At 40.4% G+C, this 19,036-nt stretch overlaps 1 protein-coding gene across 6 annotated transcripts in view; it reads left to right on the forward strand.

Moving 5' to 3' along the window:
* The first annotated feature begins 278 nt into the window (after positions 1–278).
* Positions 279–19,036, forward strand: part of LOC112223890 (fibroblast growth factor receptor 2) — a 96,500-nt gene continuing 77,742 nt past the window's right edge. For 2 of the 6 annotated variants that reach the window (XM_024387199.2, XM_024387200.2), the window contains exons 1-2: positions 284–1,014; positions 6,313–6,585. In XM_024387199.2, the coding sequence (XP_024242967.2) occupies positions 6,378–6,585 (208 nt within the window). In that variant the 5' untranslated portion in view covers positions 284–1,014; positions 6,313–6,377. Of the gene's footprint in view, positions 1,015–6,312; positions 6,586–19,036 lie in introns of all 6 variants that reach the window. The other 4 variants (XM_024387198.2, XM_024387197.2, XM_024387196.2 and 1 more) reach the window with 4 other exon arrangements.

Consider the following 19,036-nt stretch of genomic DNA (forward strand, 5'->3'; position numbering starts at 1 on the left):
GCTCATCTCATACAAAACACTGTACCTGAACCCTGTGAGAATGATAGGCGATAGACAACAAGCCTACTGCTCCGGTATGTCAACATTCTTCATGATATACAACATGGTAATAATACATGCATTCCCTATTGCTATTCTACATCTGACTTGTGCGCATCAGGTGTTGTGTCCGCACGGGGGCGTAGTTACTGCAAGTTGCGCCAAGCCAACGAGGGGTAGAGGAGAACCCCTATTACCTATACAGTACAACGTTTGTAGGGAGCTCCGTAGGTTGAGCTCTCTCGCTCTCCTTCAGCGTACAGAGCAAGGAAGGCTCGTAGTTTCTTTCTAGGCAAAAGCGTAGAAAGAGGGAGACACTGAGGTTTGATTGGCGGAGGAATTCAGAGCCAGGAAACGGATCGAATTTCAGGGGGGAGTGATACCCACTGAAGTGAGGGAGGAGGGGGTTGTGTGTGTGTGTGTAAGGACGTAAGGAGCAGAACAAATCTTCTAAAACCCGACAAAGCGTCTGAGGACAGTACTACTATGATTTTCGGGGAAGAAGACGTTCTGCCGTGAGAGATCATAAATTGATGGATTCTTCTTTTTGGAATTTATATATATATTTTACGCATTACTTCTTCATAAAGTACATAGGCCCTTCGTTTGGATGAAGAGTGCGCTCGCGGTGGAACACTGACATGTTTTGAGTTGAAGAAACTGTATGAACTTGCTGAATAAGAAAAGTTTTGGAGACGTAACGTTAGCTAGCTAACTATTTCAAGTTCTTTTCAAGGATGTATGCATTTCAATTCAACATTTTTCAAGTGCAATGGAACACCAGTAATTTCGGGATTTAAGAGTCTTGCCAGTAATCTGAGTTGTTGCTCGTTGGATTTGAGGGTAATAAAAATCGTTTCTTGGCATTTTTGGTAATGTGAAGAGAATTCGCTCCGTGAGGACTATAGGGTACACGCCTCCTGCCTTTTCCGTGCATGCGACTCGGAGGTCTTTCAGACTTCGTAGTTATTCGTGGTAAGTATTCTGGCAGTTTTATTGTGGGCATAGATTTCATATAGTTATTGTTCTATTCGTCCCAGAATAATGGAGAATATAGCTAATTTGTAATGTTTCCAAGTTTTAGAAATCTTTATGGGGAACCAGTTTGCTACACAAATGATCATCACGCGCATGCAATGTGATTTATTGTTAATAACTTTTTAAAATCATGAGAGATTAACCTAATTTGTTATTCTAAAGAGTTGTGAAATTACAGATGTTATGCATAGGCTACTTTAATAGCGAACTTGATTTGACAGTCGAATCATAATACATTGCTAATATAATGTAGGCCTACTCATTTTCTACAACGAAACAAGAGCTCGTTTTTGCCATTTCTGAAAAATATAATATTTCTCATTCAATAACAGCTGCCTTTATGGCAACGTTTACCATGTTTTCCCCTCAATTACAAAAATACAATTCAAGCAATGGTTGCAGCACCCATGAGTGTTCATTAACAACATTGTTTTGGTTATTTATTACTTTGCTTAATTTTCTACATTGCATTTATGGTGCCAATTACAATTAACCCGTGACCGCACGTTGTGTTTGAACAAATTATTTGAATATCAATAGGAATTCAATCAGCGGAATAAATGTTATTCAGAAGCCTTGGTTTACATGGGGGGCAGGAAAACGTGTGGATATGCATATAAGGAAAAGCCCTCATGAGTCCGAACTTGTTGTTGGACGTCATGTTGTTGACTGACAGCAGCAACTCATAAAGCGTTTGCCAAAGCTATAGGCTATACACTGGATAGATCTACAACAGCTACATCAGCAAAAGTAGGCTAGACCTAGGCGAATTGTCGATACAAAAAAATTACCCATGAATTGTCAGTTACCTTGCTCCGCTGTCCTACAGTGTCCATTTCCATTTGCTTTGCAATAGACTATTGACAAACAAAATAGACGACTTATCGATTTGTAAGTAAACCATCATTCCAAAACAAGGTAGCCTGCCCACTCTAGCCTGGTCCAATCACGTTGCACGAGAGGGATGCATTCAGGCCACAGGCAACGTCCCATGATGTAATACCCGGGTCATTAGAGGGTTGTTACTGGTTACCACAGTCACAAAGTCGAAATGATCTATTTCTTAAAAATGAATGAAAGTCAAAATTAGATTTTTTTTGTCTTAATATAAGGTTATGGTTAGGAGTAAGGTTAGCAGTGTGGTTCGGGTTTGGTTAGCCGAGTAAACTCAATTCCACGATTTAAGATGGAGTTGAGCAGCGACTAGAGTAGGCATACTGGAGTTCTAACGTTTTTATAAAAAACTACAGATTTCAGCACTCTAAAGAATTCGGGCTATTCTGGATTTCAGCACCCAAAGAAATGTGGGCTATTCTGGATTTCAGCACCCAAAGAAATGTGGGCTATTCTGGATTTCAGCACCCAAAGAAATGTGGGCTATTCTTTGGGTGCTGAAATCTGTAGATTTTTGTTAAAATCTTAATTTTATGTGATGTTGGAGCTCCAGTCCGGCCACATTAGTCGCTGCTCAAATCCATTGTAAATCGTGGACTTGAGTATAGCTGGCTAGGATTAGGTTTAAAATCAGATATTAAGAAGATAAATTGGAAAAATAGGCAGGGTTTAGCCATAACTATGACTTTAAACCCAACCCTAAAGATGAATGAAAACCAAAATGAGCTTTTTGCTCTTCATTTAAGGTTAGGGTAAGACATGAGGAAAGCTGCTTGGTTAGGGTTAGGTTAGCCGACTAAACTCAACTCCACGATTTACAATGGCGTTGAGCGGCGACGAGTGTGGGCAAACTGGAGTTCCAATGTCTTTATAAAAAAAACGGATTTCAGCACCCCAAAAATGCGGGCTATTCTGTCTGGATTTCAGCATCCAAAGAAATGCGGGCTATAAATACGTAGTTTTTAGTGTCGTCGGAGCTCCAGTCCACCCTTTACTCAACTCCATCGTAAATCGTGGTATTGAGTTTAGTCAGCTAGCGTTAGCTTAAAAATATGATTTTAAGTAGAGAAATTGTAGAAATAGGCCGGGGTTTAGCCATAATTATGACTTTGTGGCTGTGGTAACTAGTGACGACCTCATTAGAGATGAACCAGAATCTATAGACACCTTTCAAAGTTTCTGTGTACATGTCAAATTATACACTACCCTTCAAAAGTTTGGGGTCACTTAGAAATGCCCTTTTTTTGCCCATTAAAATAACATCAAATTGATCAGAAATACAGTCTAGACATTGTTAATGTTGTTAATGGCAGCTTCATTAAATATTACCCGCAAAACACCAGTCTCAATGTCAACAGTGAAGAGGCGACTTCGGGATGATGGCCTTCTAGGCAGAGTTGCAAATAAAAAGCCATATCTCAGACTGGCCAATAAAAATAAAATATTAAGATGGGCAAAATAACACAGACTCTGGACAGAGGAACTCTGCCTAGAAGGCAAGCATCCCGGAGTCGCCTCTTCACTGTTGACGTTGAGACTGGTGTTTTGCGGGTACTATTTAATGAAGCTGCCAGTTGAGGACTTGTGAGGCTTCTGTTTCTCAAACTAGACACTCTAATGTACTTGTCCTCTTGCTCAGTTGTGCACCGGGGCCTCCCACTCCTCATTCTATTCTGGTTAGGGCCAGTTTGCGCTGTTCTGTGAAGGGAGTAGTACACAGTGTTGTACTAGATCTTCATTTTCTTGGCAATTTCTTTCATGGAATAGCCTTCATTTCTCAGAACAAGAATAGACTGACAAGTTTCAGAAGAAAGTTATTTGTTTCTGGCCATTTTAAGCCTGTAATCGAACCCACAAATGCTGATGCTCCAGATACTTTGCTAGTCAAAAGAAGGCCATTGCTTCAGTTTTATTGCTTCTTTAATCAGGACAACAGTTTTTAGCTGTGCTAACATACTTGCAAAAGGGTTTTCTAATGATCAATTAGCCTTTTAAAATGATCAACTTGGATTAGATAACACAACGTGCCATTGGAACACGGGAGTGATGGTTGATGATAATTGGCCTCTGTACACCTATGTAGACATTCCATTAAAAATCAGTTGCTTCCAGCTACAATAGTAATTTACAACATTAACAATGTCTACAACTGTATTTTGGATTAATTTGATGTTATTTTAATTGACTAAAAATGTGTTTTTCTTTCAAAAACAAGGACATTTCTAAAGTGACTACAAACTTTTGAAAGGTAATATATGTATCTTCCTGGGTAAACCAATCAATACATCGCAGCTGTAGCAGAAGGCACTTCAGGGGTCTCGGTGCAGCCGGCTCCAAACCTCCAGAGACTGTTAAATCGGAATGCACCACCACAGATTTCTGGCCAATAGATTGATGTGTCCTTGTGTATTCCATTTCAATTATAAAATGCATAATCATAGGGCTACAATTAAGTTAATTTATTTAGCAACTGATAAGTATGCATATTCTTTAATAAATCGACTTCAAATGGAAAGCAACAGGTTGCGCACAAGGATAAGACATATACTATCAGTATTGGATGATTTGATAATTGATTGTTGCCTGCTCTCTCGGATCAGAAGACAGTGATGTTTGGTGGAATTTGATATTCCACAGCTGGACATTTTCAGTTATAATAATAATAATAATAATAATAATAACCACAATAACAATAATAATAATTGCGTTAGTGAAATGGTAATAACTACAGTAGCCTAGTGATACATGTTTTTTTCTTAATAACTAACAAAGTCTATTCAATGCTGATTCTCTGAGAAACTGTTTATATATGTAAAACTTCACTTCAATGTGATCAAATCAAATGTTATTTGTCACATGCGCCGAATACAACAGGTAGACCTTACAGTGAAATGCTTACTTACCATCCCTTAGCCAACAATGCAATTAAAATAAATTAAAAAAATACCTGAAAGAATAAGAATTAAAAGTAACAAATAATTAAAGAGCAGCAGTAAAATAATAATAGCGAGACTATATACACTTACCAGGTAGTTGAGGTAGTATGTACATGTAGGTAGAGTTATATTAAAGTGATTATGCATAGATCATAACAGAGTAGCAGCAGCGTAAAAGAGGGGGGTGGGACAATGCAAATAGTCTGGGTAGCCATTTGATTAGATGTTCAGGAGTCTTATGGCTTGGGGGTAGGAGCTGTTTAGATGCCTCTTGGACCTAGACTTGGCGCTCCGGTACCGCTTGCCATGCGGTAGCAGAGAGAAGAGTCTATGACTAGGGTGGCTGGAGTCTTTGACAATTTTTAGGGCTTTCCTCTGACACCGCCTGTTATAGAGGAGCTGGATGGCAGGAAGCTTGGCCACAGTGATATACTGGGCCATACGCACTACCCTCCAGAGGGGGAATTATTTTTGTCTTGCCCTCTTCACGACTGTCTTGGTGTGCTTGGATCATGTTAGTTTGTTGGTGATGTAGACACCAAGGAACTTGAAGCTCTTAACCTGCTCCACTACTGCCACGTCCTTTTCCTGTAGTCCACAATCATTTCAGCCTTAGAATGCAAGCATCAAATCCACTCAATAGAAATGCTACATACTCATGCGGCGTGTATTGTAATTATGAACGTGAGGATTTGCGACAATGGGTTGGACGTAAAGGTAGGTGTAGTGTGGTTGTGTGCTGAGCTGAGGTGCATCAGAGCTTTGGTATGTCTGTGGCAAGGCTTGTTTGACAGCATTTTGTGACACTCTCTCCCTCTCTCATACCCACTCTTTCTATACGTGCTATTAGAATAGGTGAGACAGGTAAGAAATAGAGACAAGAGAGTTTAGCAGAGTATAGTATACAGACGTAGGATCTTAATTTGAGTCAATTTGCTACAGCAGGAAAATAATCCTGCAGCAACAGGAAATGTGGATTATAATTAATGGACATTTTTTGTAGGGGTTGGTATATTTTTTGTTAGGCCAAATCAAGTCTGACATTTTAAAGTGGAAATTACAAACTTTAGAAGCCTTTTTAAACCTTGAATACACAACAAGTTTACATTTTCAAATTAAGATTCTACATCTGTGGTGTAAATGCAGAATTGCTTCATTTTCTACGTCAATACAAATTTTCCTCTTTTGGTTTTCTCTCTCTTCTCCCTCATCCTTTCCCCCCACATTATAAAATAATGTAATCCCTGCCTACCTTTCTCTTCAATCTATTCCTACCTCCCTACCTCCCTCCCTACCTCCCTCCCTACCTCCCTCCCTACCTACCTACCTACCTACCTACCTACCTACCTACCTACCTACCTACCTACCTACCACTCTTTTCCCAACTTTCTTGTCCCGCCCACAGCGTTTCCTCAGCCCAGGTGATTGGGGGAATTCACAGTGAGTGACAGGCCACACAGCCTGCAGTTGATGATTGGGTGGAGCCCTTCAGATGGGATCAGTGTCCAGGGGGAGGCGGAGCCTGAGGAGGGGGGGATGGGGGGGGACTTGCCCTCCTCTAACAGGATGGCCTCGTGGGCCTGGCTGCTCACCGCCGTCCTGCTGTCCCTAGTGATGGCTACTGTGGCGAGGCCACCGTACACTGTCGCCGAGGAAGAGGCTACGCTAGAACCTGAAGGTAAGACACTGGCTCCTCATTGGCTGTATTATTTACTTTGTTGCCCCTAGCCAGATACTGATCTAAGGTCTGTTTAGGGGTATCCCCCTTCAATGGTTACGGTTAAGATTTGGGAAAGGTAAGCTGATCCTATACTGAACAAACATATAAACGCAACATGCAACAATTTCAAGGATTTTACTGAGTTGCAGTTCTAATGAGGAAATCAGTCAATTGAAATCAATTCATTAGGCATCAATCTATGGATTTCACATGACTAAAAATACAGATATGCATCTGTTGGTCATAGATACCTAATAAAAAATGGGCTTCACAATGAGCTTCAGGATCTCGTCACAGTATTTCTGTGCATTCAAATTGCCATCAATAAAATGCAATTGTGTTCATTGTCTGTAGGTTATGCCTGCCCATACCATAACAACCACAATGGGGGCATTCTGTTCACAATGTTGACATCAGCAAACCGCTCACCCACACAACGCCATACATGCGGTCTGTGGTTGTGAGGCCGGTTGGACATACCAAATTCTCTAAAACGACATTGGAGGCGGCTTATGGTAGAGAAATGAATGTTCAATTTTCTGGCAACAGCTCTGGTGGACATTCCTGCAGTCAGCATGCCAATTGCACGCTCCCTCAAAACTTGAGTTATTTGTGGCATTCTGTTGTGTGACAAAACTGCACATTTTAGAGTGGCCTTTTATTGTTGTTTTATTGTCCCCAGCACAAGGTGCACCTGTGTAATGATCATGCTGTTTAATCATCTTATTGATATGCCACACCTGTCAGGTGGATGGATTGTCTTGGCAAAGGAGAAATGCTCACTAACAGGGATGTAACACATTTCTGCACAAAATTTGAGAGAAATAAGCTCTTTGTGCGTATGGAACATTTCTGTGCTCTTTTATTTCAGCTCAGGAGGTAATGTTGCTGTAAGACTCTCCTTGGCCCTCTAGCTCTTGTATTGTACCACTTATTGTACACTGTTAGGGTGATAGTTGTGGTTCAGGGTGGAGAGGAGTAGGGCTGGCACTTTTGAGTTGTACTCTCCAATTGATTTGACCTAATCCCTTTATACTTGTGGGAATTGGCCTATATGGATAAGGTTAAATTGAAATGTTTGTTACAGAATAAATATGAAAAGCATTTGCATAACCATGGTAGCAATTGAAAGGGAACAGTTTTGAGATTTTTGGAAGTTATTAGAGCAAAGCTGAGGGCACAAAAGTTCACCTGACACAAGACTGAATCCAAACATTACAATGTTGATTTTATGTGAATTTTACATTTACAGTACTTTTCACATTTGTTGATTACGAAATCTGAAAATACTCTGGATACATTCAGTTACATGATAAGAATATTCCTGGAAAATGTTGGGTTGGTGCAACAAAAGACAAAAATAGGACAAGGGTTTGAGTGAGAGGACTAACTTGTGTCTCCAAGTGGCCACATACCTCTCCAACATATATAGAGTTTCCAAGTAATTTCAATGCATTTTTATGACTATAATGTGCTTTTGTCTAGCTCTCCTAGCTGTGCCTTAAGGAACTAGTATTTGTATTCGTTTTTTTGGAACACAACCCTGCACCCCCACCCTCACACAAATACTTTTGTTGTTTACGCAATCCAAAAACGGTCCATTATAAATCTCAATCTGAGTCAAGTGGGCATAATTTGAAGCGTGTTCTATTGCCAACATGACTAGCTAAGTTATAAAATATGATATTACAGTGTTAGGCTTTCACAATGCAATTCAGGGAAACAGATCATCATTTTGGTGGGCATAGAAAGGAGTAATGAGTGGATTCAGGTGCATGTGCCACTGCAAATTTTCTTCACAATAGACAAACAGGCTCGTTCTGTTCAGAACAACCAAGGGTATGACACCATGTCATCTTGTAAATGTACATCAAACATAGTGATCATAAACTTTGAACTGAAGTGCACATTTGGACTCACGGGTGTTTGGCTTGCTTGTATGACATGAAAGCGATATTTATTATAATCCTCAATGTCTTATCTTTCGAAACACATAGTCTTCTTAGTTTACAGCATTTGCCTCACTCAGACAACAAAAAATGAGCAAAAGTTGCCAAATTAGCGGGAGGATGGGGGCAATTTCTTGTCGTGCGAGGTGCTCAAGTTCAGAACGGCTGTAGGTCAAAACCCATACAGCTCTGTGAAGTGCAAAGCTGGAGCTCTGACGTCATGTATAGTGTGTTACTGTACAGCCTCTAAGTTACAATTTAGCCGTTTATCAGTGCCCAATATATGCCATTTTCAACCTGTATATGGATATGACTGTAAAGGGTTACACATACCCTCACCCTCACAATACCATATCTCCACAGTCTTTTGGATTAATTAGAAAGAAAACATGTGGAACAGAGATATTGGGGCATTAAGAAAATCTCTGTAAAAACTGTTAAAACCCTGTGGATTGATGAGGAATTGAAAAATTGTATGGCTGAGAGAGATGAGGCGAAGGGAATGGCAAATAAGTCTGGCTGCACAACCGATTGGCAAACATACTGCAAATTGAGAAAACTGAATAAAAAGAAGAAGAAACTAAACTATGAAACAAAGATAAAGGACTTAAAGAATGATAGTAAAAAGTTTTGAAGCACCTTCAATTACATTTTGGGGGAAAAGGCTAACTCAGCTCCATCATTCATTGAATCAGATGGCTCATTCATTACAAAACCAACTACTTTAATGATTTTTTAATTGTCAAGATTAGCAAATTTAGGCATGACATGCCAGAAACAAACGCTGACACTACACATCCATGTATATCTGACCAAATTATGAAAGACAAGAATTCCGTAAAGTGAGTGTGGAAGAGGTGAAAAAATTATTGCTGTCTATCAACAATGACAAGCCACTGGGGTCTGACAATTTGGATGGAAAATTACTGAGGATAATAGCGGACGATATTGCCACTCGTATTTGCTATATCTTCAATTTAAGCCTACTAGAAAGTGTGTGTCCTTAGGCCTGGAGGGAAGCAAAAGTCATTCCGCTACCAACAAGCAGTAAAAACCCCTTTACTGGCTCAAATAGCCGACCAATCAGCCCGTTACCAACCTTTTAGTAAAGTTTTGGAAAACCTGTGTTTGACCAGATACAATGCTTTTTTACAGTAAATAAATTGCCAACAGACTTTCAGCATAGTTATAGGGAAGGAAATTCAACACGCACAGTACTTACACAAGTGACTGATGATTGGTTTGATGATACAAATATTGTGGGGGCTGTTTTGTTAGACTTCAGTGCTGCTTTTGACATTATCAATCATAGTCTGCTGCTTGAAAAACGTATGTGTTATGGCTTTACTCCCCCTGCTATATTGTCGATGAAGAGTTACCTGTCTAACAAAGCACAGAGGGTGTTCTTAATGAAAACCTCTCCAACACAATCCTGGTAGAATCAGGAATTCCCCAGGGCAGCTGTCTAGGCCCCTTACTTTTTTCAATCTTTACTTACGAAATGCCACTGGCATTTGAGTAAAGCCAGTATGCGGATAACTCAACACTATACACGTCAGCTACTACAACGACTGTAATGACTGCAACACTTAACAAAGAGCTACAGTTAGTTTCAGAATGGGTGACAAGGAATAAGTTAGTCCTAAATATTTCAAAAACTTAAAGCATTGTATTTGGGACAAATCATTCACTAAACCCAAAACCTCAACTAAATCTTGTAATACATCATGTGGAATATGATCTTGTTGAGGTGACTAAACTGCTTGGAGTAATCCTGGATTGTAAACTGTCATGGTCAAAAGATATTGTTACAACAGTAGCTAAAATGGGAAGAAGTATGTCCATAATAAAACGCTACTCTACCTTCTTAACAACACTATCAACAAGGCAGGTCCTACAGGCTCTAGTTTTGTCGCACCTGGACTACTGTTCAGTCATGTGGTCAGGTGCCACAAAGAGGCACAGTTAGCACTGCGAAGCAGTGCCTTAGACCACTGCGACACTTGGGAGACCCAGGAACGTTTTTTAAGAGTATTTGCGCATATTGGACTTTTCCTGACTTTTCCTTCAGATAGGGGTGATTACGGAGAATTTGGGAAGTTATGTGACGGGGGATTAAGTGGGCTGAACCTGGGGGTTCACATGATGAGGTATCAACAGGGCAGGGGTCGGAGGATTGTTTAGAAAGCATCCCCAATATCTGATTCCAGATCAGTTTTTGTCAGCTGACCCTGGTCAACCACAGGGGTAATATTCCAAGGTGGTGATGTTTGTGTGTGTGTGTGTGTGTGTGTATTGTGTGCACCAGTAAATTTAGAATCTATTTTGGCATTTGTGTATTTTTCATTGGATTTATTTGGCCATTTGAAAACAAGTTCCAGCCACACAAAATTGAATACACTACATTTTAAACCACCAAAGATTGCACAACTTATTTCTATTGGGGTCATATGAGAGTGAGTCATTCGTCTCTCTTGCTCTGATTGGTTGTGGTTGCGGCGGTGTCCCGCCCATCACCTGTACAGACATAAACAGAGGAACATGAAAAGAGGTGTCTCTTTTCCTCTCTTAGTTACCCCCCTGAGGTTGTCTTGTCAGTAGTGTTCCCTAGCCCCACCCCCTCTGAACCTCAGAGCTCCCTGGGGCCACAAGTGCCTAAACCACTGTCTTTCTCTGCCTCTCTGGGAGGGGAGTGGTAATTGTCATAGATTGCATATCAGTGTTACCGCTTTCTTTGAACGAGGAATGAACCCATGATAGCTCTGCTGCTTGTTTCTTTACCTCCCACTGAAGAAGGCTTTTAAATGAAACGTCTGTGTATCCCTTGACTTACTTTTATTTAAGCCCTTTGCTCTTATAGGGAGCTTGGGCTGTTGACGAATGTTCTCCATCTCACTCCGAAGGTCCTACATGCTATCTCTGATGCAGTGAGATACATTTTTTATTAAAAAATGAAGCTTTATACAAAAAACATTGTGTGTGGAGTACGGAACCATTACCTTAAAAAAATACAATATATTCATTATATTTCTATGGTCCTCACTTTGGACTGTGGGTTAGTCAGGCTAAGTCAATGTAAATATGCATGGACACGTCAAGCTATTGTCATGAAAAGCACGCCATTGTGATTCGTTTTGATTGATTGCTACTCATTATGATAGCAAAATGACCTTTCAGCTAGTGATATACTGTAGGACTCCAACCTGTAAGGCTAGTATAGCAGGGAGGAACATTCTGATACCCTGTGCTACAGTAGTTTGGAGTAGTAGAATCAATGTTCAAGTATTCAGTTGCATAGTGATGGCCTGTTCAATTTGAATAAGAAGAACCAGATGTTATTGCATGTAAGTGGGTGGTTACATGAGAAGAGATAGTGGTCATAGGACTCAAACTTAGTGATATCTTAACAACAGAATGATCCAGGTTGTAAAAGTATCAGCCTTCCTGCCTCTGGTCTGTTAATGACATGTTGTGTGTTAGTGTGAATCTCTACATGCGTGTGTACGTGTGAGCGTGCATGTGCCTGCATGTCTGCGTGTGTGCATGTTTCTGTGTTTGTTTGTGTGTCAGTGGCTATGAAGCTAAACTCTCCCACTAAACAAACTGTCCTGAGTCCTGCTGTCAATGTGGCATGCAGTTAGACTGATAGCTTCTTCTATGCAATGGACTCTTATAGGCCCCTGCTTGCCTGCCATTAGGTCTAGTTACTGTTAAAAAATGTTTTACCTTTATTTAACGAGGCAAGTCAGTTAAGAACAAATTCTTATTTAGAATGACAGACTACCGGGGAACAGTGGGTTAACTGCCTTGTTCAGGGGCAAAATGACAGATATTTAAAAAATTTGTCAGCTCAGGGATTCGGTCCAGCAACCTTTCAGTTACTGACCCACACTCTAACCACTAGGCTACCTGCTGATGAAGTGTATTAACGTTATATGGACTGTTGTTTCCCTTGGCCGATGCAGCAAAAAATGCCTTCTTGTCACTCCTCCACTACCTGTCTGATGAGGGTTGGTGGTGGTATGTGTGTGTGCCTGGCGGGTACCGAATGCTCGGCCGGAGGGCCGTTGCCATGGACGCCACTGGAAGGCAGTTGGCAGAGCACTGCATTGTCATGACAATAAAGCTTGATGGAATTTTAATTTGAAAGGAAATAATGGAGAATTAGACTAGAGAGAGGGAAATAAGAATGGTTTGTAGAGTGGACACAGAAAGAGGGGAGAGTATGCATTCTATAGTATAGCTTGTGAGGTGTGTGTGCATGCTTATGTATGTGTGTGTGTACACTTGTTTATTATGACTTTTAGTCCTCCCACTCACACCTCTCTCTTCACTCCTCTCCTCTCACTCATTTGGGGCAGCAGGTAGCCTGGCAGGTAGCCAGCAGGTAGAGTGTTGGACTAGTAACCGAAAGGTTGCTAGACCAAATCCCTGAGCTGACAAGGTAAAAATCTGTTGTTCTGCCCTTGGACAAGGCAGTTTAACCTATTGTTTTTAGGCCGTCATTGTAAATAAGAATTTGTTCTTAACTGACTTGCCTAGTTAAATAAAGGTTACAAAAATGGCAGAGAAGAGTTAGCTAGTTCAGCACATGTCAAAGCTGCAGGCTAAAGTAATCGCTCCTCTTTCTCCCGAGCTGCCAAACTAACCCTGATTCAGATGACCATGCTAGATTATGTAGACATCATTTATTGATCGGCAGGTAAGGGTGCTCTCGAGCGGCTAGATGTTCTTTACCATTCGGCCACCAATGCTCCTTATATGCTCCTCATTACTCCTCTGTAAACTGGTCATCTCTGTATACCTGTCGCAAGACCCACTGTTTGATGCTTATTTATAAAACCCTCTTAGGCCTCACTCCCCCTATCTGAGGTATCTACAGCAGGCCTCATCCTCCACATACAACACCTGTTCTGCCAGTCACATTCTGTTAAAGGCCCCCAAAGCACACACATCCCTGGGTCACTCCTCTTTTCAGTTCGCTGCAGCTAGCGACTGGAACAAGCTGCAAACAACACTCAAACTGGACAGTTTTATCTCAATCTCTTCATTCAAAGACTCAATCATGGACACTTACTGACTGTTGTGGCTGCTTTGTGTGATGTATTGTTGTCTTTACCTTCTTGCCCTTTGTGCTGTTGTCTGTGCCCAATAATGTTTGTACCATGTTTTGTGCTGCTACCATGTTGATGTTATGTTGTGTCGCTACCATGATGTGTTGTCATGTGTTGCTGCCTTGCTATGTTGTTGTCTTAGGTCTCTCTTTATGTAGTGTTGTCTCTCTTGTCGTGATGTGTGTTTTGTCCTATATTTTATTTATTTTTAATTTGGAATCACAGCCCTCGCAGAAGGCCTTTTGCCTTTTGGTAGGCTGTCATTGTAAATAACAATTTGTTCTTAAAATAAGAAATAGTTACTGCAGTGTCTGTTTTTATGATCACACACATCTTTATGTACGCAACAAAAAATGTTGGCAAAAAGTTTTCATGCTAAAGTTATCTGGTTTTCATCTCTGTTTGAAATTGATTTTTCTCCCTCTTTCTCCCTCTTTCTCCAGGTGACAGTTATTATCAGCATGTCTATCAGGTGTCACAGACTGTCACTGTCTCAAACCTTTTTATTCACTCCTCTCCTCTCACTAAACTACAGGAGAGAGAAATGGCAGAGAAGAGCTAGCTAGTTTTACAGCAGTGCCTGTTTTTATGATCACACACTTAGAAAAAAAGTATTTGAAAGATCACACTGCTCTTTATGTACGCAACTCATGCTCCTTAGATAATGTTACTGTTGGTGCTTAGTCTGCTCACAGACATGACAGACAGTTGGACAGATGGAGTGAGAAAGATAGGCAGCTAGATAGACAAGTGTGTTCTGGTGTGAGAATTGGTTGCAGCCTCTTGCCACAGTCCCTCATAGAGCATAATTGGCTCTTGCCAGGATGGTGTGAATGAATAGAGGAGAGGAGTGATAGCCACGCTGATAATAACTGTCACAGAGGGAGAGTTGAATTGAGTTGAATTTAATTGAATTGAGAGGGAGAGAGAGATCCATTTTAAACAGAGACAAAAACCAGCCAACAGCAGCATTCAACAAACCAGCATCAGCAAACCAGCATTCAAACTTTTTGCTTACTTTTTTTCTATATCTGAAAGGTATTGCCTGTGACAAAGCCTGTACATTTATTTCCGTCAACTGACCTAGTTATGATTTCGGCTTTGTGTTTAAAAGTCCCGCCAAATTCCCAGTATGAATGTCGCCTTTCATCTTACCGTCTTTGGCATGCATCACATCATGACCATTCTATTGTTATTGTCCGACATCAAACTTATCCTTGTAGTCAGTCCATGGGCCAGAGCAAAAGTTTGGCCACTTTGGGGTGGCAAAGGTTTGATGGTGTTATATTGTTCCCTGCAAGCCCCTGATCAAATTGATATATGATATCTTCTCCCAAAATGTTATAAATCGTGTTGTATGGGAGTCTATTCAATAGAATCTTTGCAGGCTGATAAAGAAAGGTTGAGACATGTTGGAATGTTCACATGCTCATTGAAATTGACTGTGAAACAACAATGAAACATTCTGTTTGGTTGATCTCATCTTAAAAACCATGGGATTTGGCACATTTTTGCCACCAGAACTAATGATTTACCTAGACTGACTGTCACGCTGCTCCCGCTTCTCCTCTCTGGCGCTGGAGGCCGCCCATTACGTGCATCAGCACTCATTGGACTCACCTGGACTCCTTTACTTTGTTGATTGCCCCTCTATATCTGTCTGCTCCTCAGTTTGTTCCCCGTGTCAGTATCGATGTCGTTACATTTGTTTCTTGTCCGTTTTCCATTAAATGTTCACTCCATGTACTTGCTTCTCGTCTCCAGCATCAGTCCTTACACTGACTCATCATTGAAACAACAGTGTTACAAATCACAGAACTACATATTTGTTTTAGGGAAATTGGTCATACTGGGAAATAATAGAAGAACAAGAGATCCAGATCTGGTAGAGTATCGGCTTTATAGTTGCCACCTTTAATAGTCTTTCGTAAAGCAATACTCAGCATGGTAAATTAAAGGTGTGTTCTGTCATTTGTTGAATTGTCCCAGCAAGTTAACACAAAGATTTAGGTAAACACAAGTCATCACTAAAAAGGAACATTGGTGATTATAATAATCTCTTCTGTGCCTGACCAGAAAATGTATTTCAGAAGTACAGAATATGAGTTGGCCTACAGTATGTTATCTGGTTATGCACGATCCCATAGGCTGTAGGCCTGTTTTAATTTAGCAGACAAGATACACTACCGTTCAAAAGTTTGGGGTCACTTTAGAAATGTCCTTGTTTTTGAAATGTCCATTAAAATAACATAAAATGAATCAGAAATACAGTGTAGACGTAGTTAATGTTGTAAATGGCTATTGTAGCTTTAAACAGCTAATTTTTAATGGAATATCTACATAGGCGTACAGAGGCCCATTACCAGCAACCATCACTCCTGTGTTCCAATGGCATGTTGTGTTAGCTAATCCAAGTTTAATAGTAGATTTATTTTTAAATGAGCTGGGGCACACCCAGAAAAATAGTTTGTGTGGAGGTGCTTACTAACGGTGAATATTCCTCAGGGTGAGGAATGCACAGTGATGCCGAAACGTTGGTTAATACCCATTAAATTGCTGGGAGATTATACATGGAGTGTGCAACTTTCTTTACTTTGATAGTTTATAGCTAATCCAAGTTGATCATTTTAAAAGGCTAATTGATCCTAGAAAACCCTTTTGCAATTATGTTAACACAGCTGAAACCTGTTGTCCTGATTAAAGAAGCAATAAAACTGCCCTTCTTCGACTAGTTGAGTATCTGGAGCATCAGCATTTGTGGGTTCGATTACAGGCTCAAAATGGCCAGAAACAAAGAACTTTCTTCAGAAACTTGTCAGTCTATTCATGTTCTGAGAAATAATGGCTTTTCTATTTGAGAAATTGTATGTGTACTACTCCCTTCACAGAACAGCGCAAACTGGCTCTAACCAGAATAGAATGAGGAGTGGGAGGCCCCGGTGCACAACTGAGCAAGAGGACAAGTACATTATAGTGTCTGGTTCGGGAAACCGACGCCTCACAAGTCCTCAACTGGCAGCCTCTTAAGGATCCGCCCATTTCTTTCAATTTTCACCTGAAATGACATACCCAAATCTAACTGACTTTAGCTCAGGCCCTGAAGCAAGGATATGCATAATCTTGATACCATTTGAAAGGAAAGACTGAAGTTTGTGGAAATGTGAAAGGAATGTAGGACAATATAACACATTAGATCTGATAAAAGATAATACAAAGAAAAAAACTACAGTTTTTTTGTATTGTTTTGTACCTTCATCTTTGAAATGCAAGAGGAAGGCCATAATGTATTATTCCAGCCCAGGGACAGCCCAGATTTTGGCCACTAGATGGCAGCAGTGTATGCGCAAAGCTTTAGACTGTTCAAAATTGCCCAAGACTGCCCAAATATGCCTATTTGTTTATCAATAACTTTTCAAAAGTTCAAAGCTCTCCTCAAACAATAGCATTGTATTATTTCACTGTAATAGCTACGATAAATTGGACAGTGCAGTTAGATCAACAAGATTTTAAGCTTTCTGACAATATCAGATATGTCTATGTACTGGGAAATATTCTTGTTACTTACAACCTCATGCTAATTGCATTAGCCTACGTCAGCTCAACCGTCCCGTGGATGGGTCACCGATTCCAAAGAAGTTTTAAATAATTCCCGTCTCAACATCAACAGTGAAGAGGCGACTCCAGGATGCCATATATCAGACTAGCCAATAAAATGAAAAGATTAAGATGGGCAAAAGAACACAGACACTGGACAGAGGAAGATTTGCAAAAAAGTGTTATGGACAGGCGAATCTAAGTTTGAGGTGTTCGGATCACAAAGAAGAACATTCGTGAGACGCAGATCATTTTTAAAAATGCTGGAAGAGTGCTTGACGCCATCTGTCAAGTGTGGTGGAGGCAATCTGATGGTCTGGGGGTGCTTTGGTGGTGGTAAAGTGGGAGATTTGTACAGGGTAAAAGAGATCTTGAAGAAGGAAGGCTATCACTCCATCTTGCAACGCCATGCCATACCCTGTGGACGGTGCTTAATTGAAGCCAATTTCCTCCTACAACAGGACAATGACCCAAAGCACAGCTTCAAACTATGCAATAACTATTTTGGGAAGAAGCAGTCAGCTGGTATTGTGTCTATAATGTAGTGGCCAGCACAGTCACCGGATCTGAACCCTATTGAGATGTTGTGGGAGCAGCTTCACCATAAGAAGTGCCCATCAAACCAATCCAACTTGTGGGAGGTGCTTCAGGAAGCATGGGGTGAAATCTCTCCAGATTACCTCAACAAATTGACAACTAGGATGTCAAACGTCTGCAAGGCTATAATTGCTGCAAATGTAGGATTATTTGATGAAAGCAAAGTTTGAAGGACACTTATTATTTCAATTAAAAATCATTATTTATAACCTTGTCAACGTCTTGACTATATTTCCTATTTTGCAACTCATTTGATTTAATTTGATTTGCATTTAATTTTATTTTATTTGCAACTATATTTCCTATTTTGCAACTAATTTCCTATTTTGCAACTCACTAATTTCTTGTCTGTAGCCTTGTGTACTTAATCGATGTCTACTATAGTGGCCACTATAATAGAGCAGAAATAGAATGTATTTTTCTACTTTAAGATGTTTTTTTCCCAAGAGCAATATTTAGAAGTTGAAGTCGGAAGTTTACATACACCTTAGCCAAATACATTTAAACTGACATTTAATCCCAGTAAAAATTCCCTGTTTTAGGTCAGTTAGGATCACCACTTTATTTTACGTGAAATGTCAGAGTAATAGTGGAGAGAATGATTTATTTCAGCTTTTATTTCTTTCATCACATTCCCAGTGGGTCAGAAGTTGACATATATTAGTATTTGGTAGCATTGCCTTTAAATTGTTTAACTTGAGTCAAATGTTTTGGGTAGCCTTCCACAAGCTTCCCACAATAAGTTGTGTGAATTCTGTCCCATTCCTCCTGACAGAGCTGGTGTTACTGAGTCAGGTTTGTAGGCCTCCTTGCTCTCACACGTTTTTTCAGTTCTGCCCACAGATGTTCAATAGGACTCAGGTCAAGGCTTTGTGATGGCCCCTCCAATAGACTTTGTTGTCCTTAAGCCATTTTTCAACTTTGGAAGTATGCTTGGGGTCATTGTCCGTTTGGAAGACCCATTTGTGACGAAGCTTTAACTTCCTGACTGATATATATATCCACATAATTTTCCTACCTCATGATGCCATCTATTTTGTGAAATGCACCAGTCCCTCCTGCAGCAAAGCACCCCCACAACATGATGCTGCCACCCCCGTGCTTCACAGTTAGGATGGTGTTCTTCGGCTTGCAACATTCCCCCTTTTCCCTCTA

Source organism: Oncorhynchus tshawytscha, linkage group LG24 (assembly GCF_018296145.1).
Source record: "Oncorhynchus tshawytscha isolate Ot180627B linkage group LG24, Otsh_v2.0, whole genome shotgun sequence".
Classification (NCBI taxonomy): domain Eukaryota; kingdom Metazoa; phylum Chordata; class Actinopteri; order Salmoniformes; family Salmonidae; genus Oncorhynchus; species Oncorhynchus tshawytscha.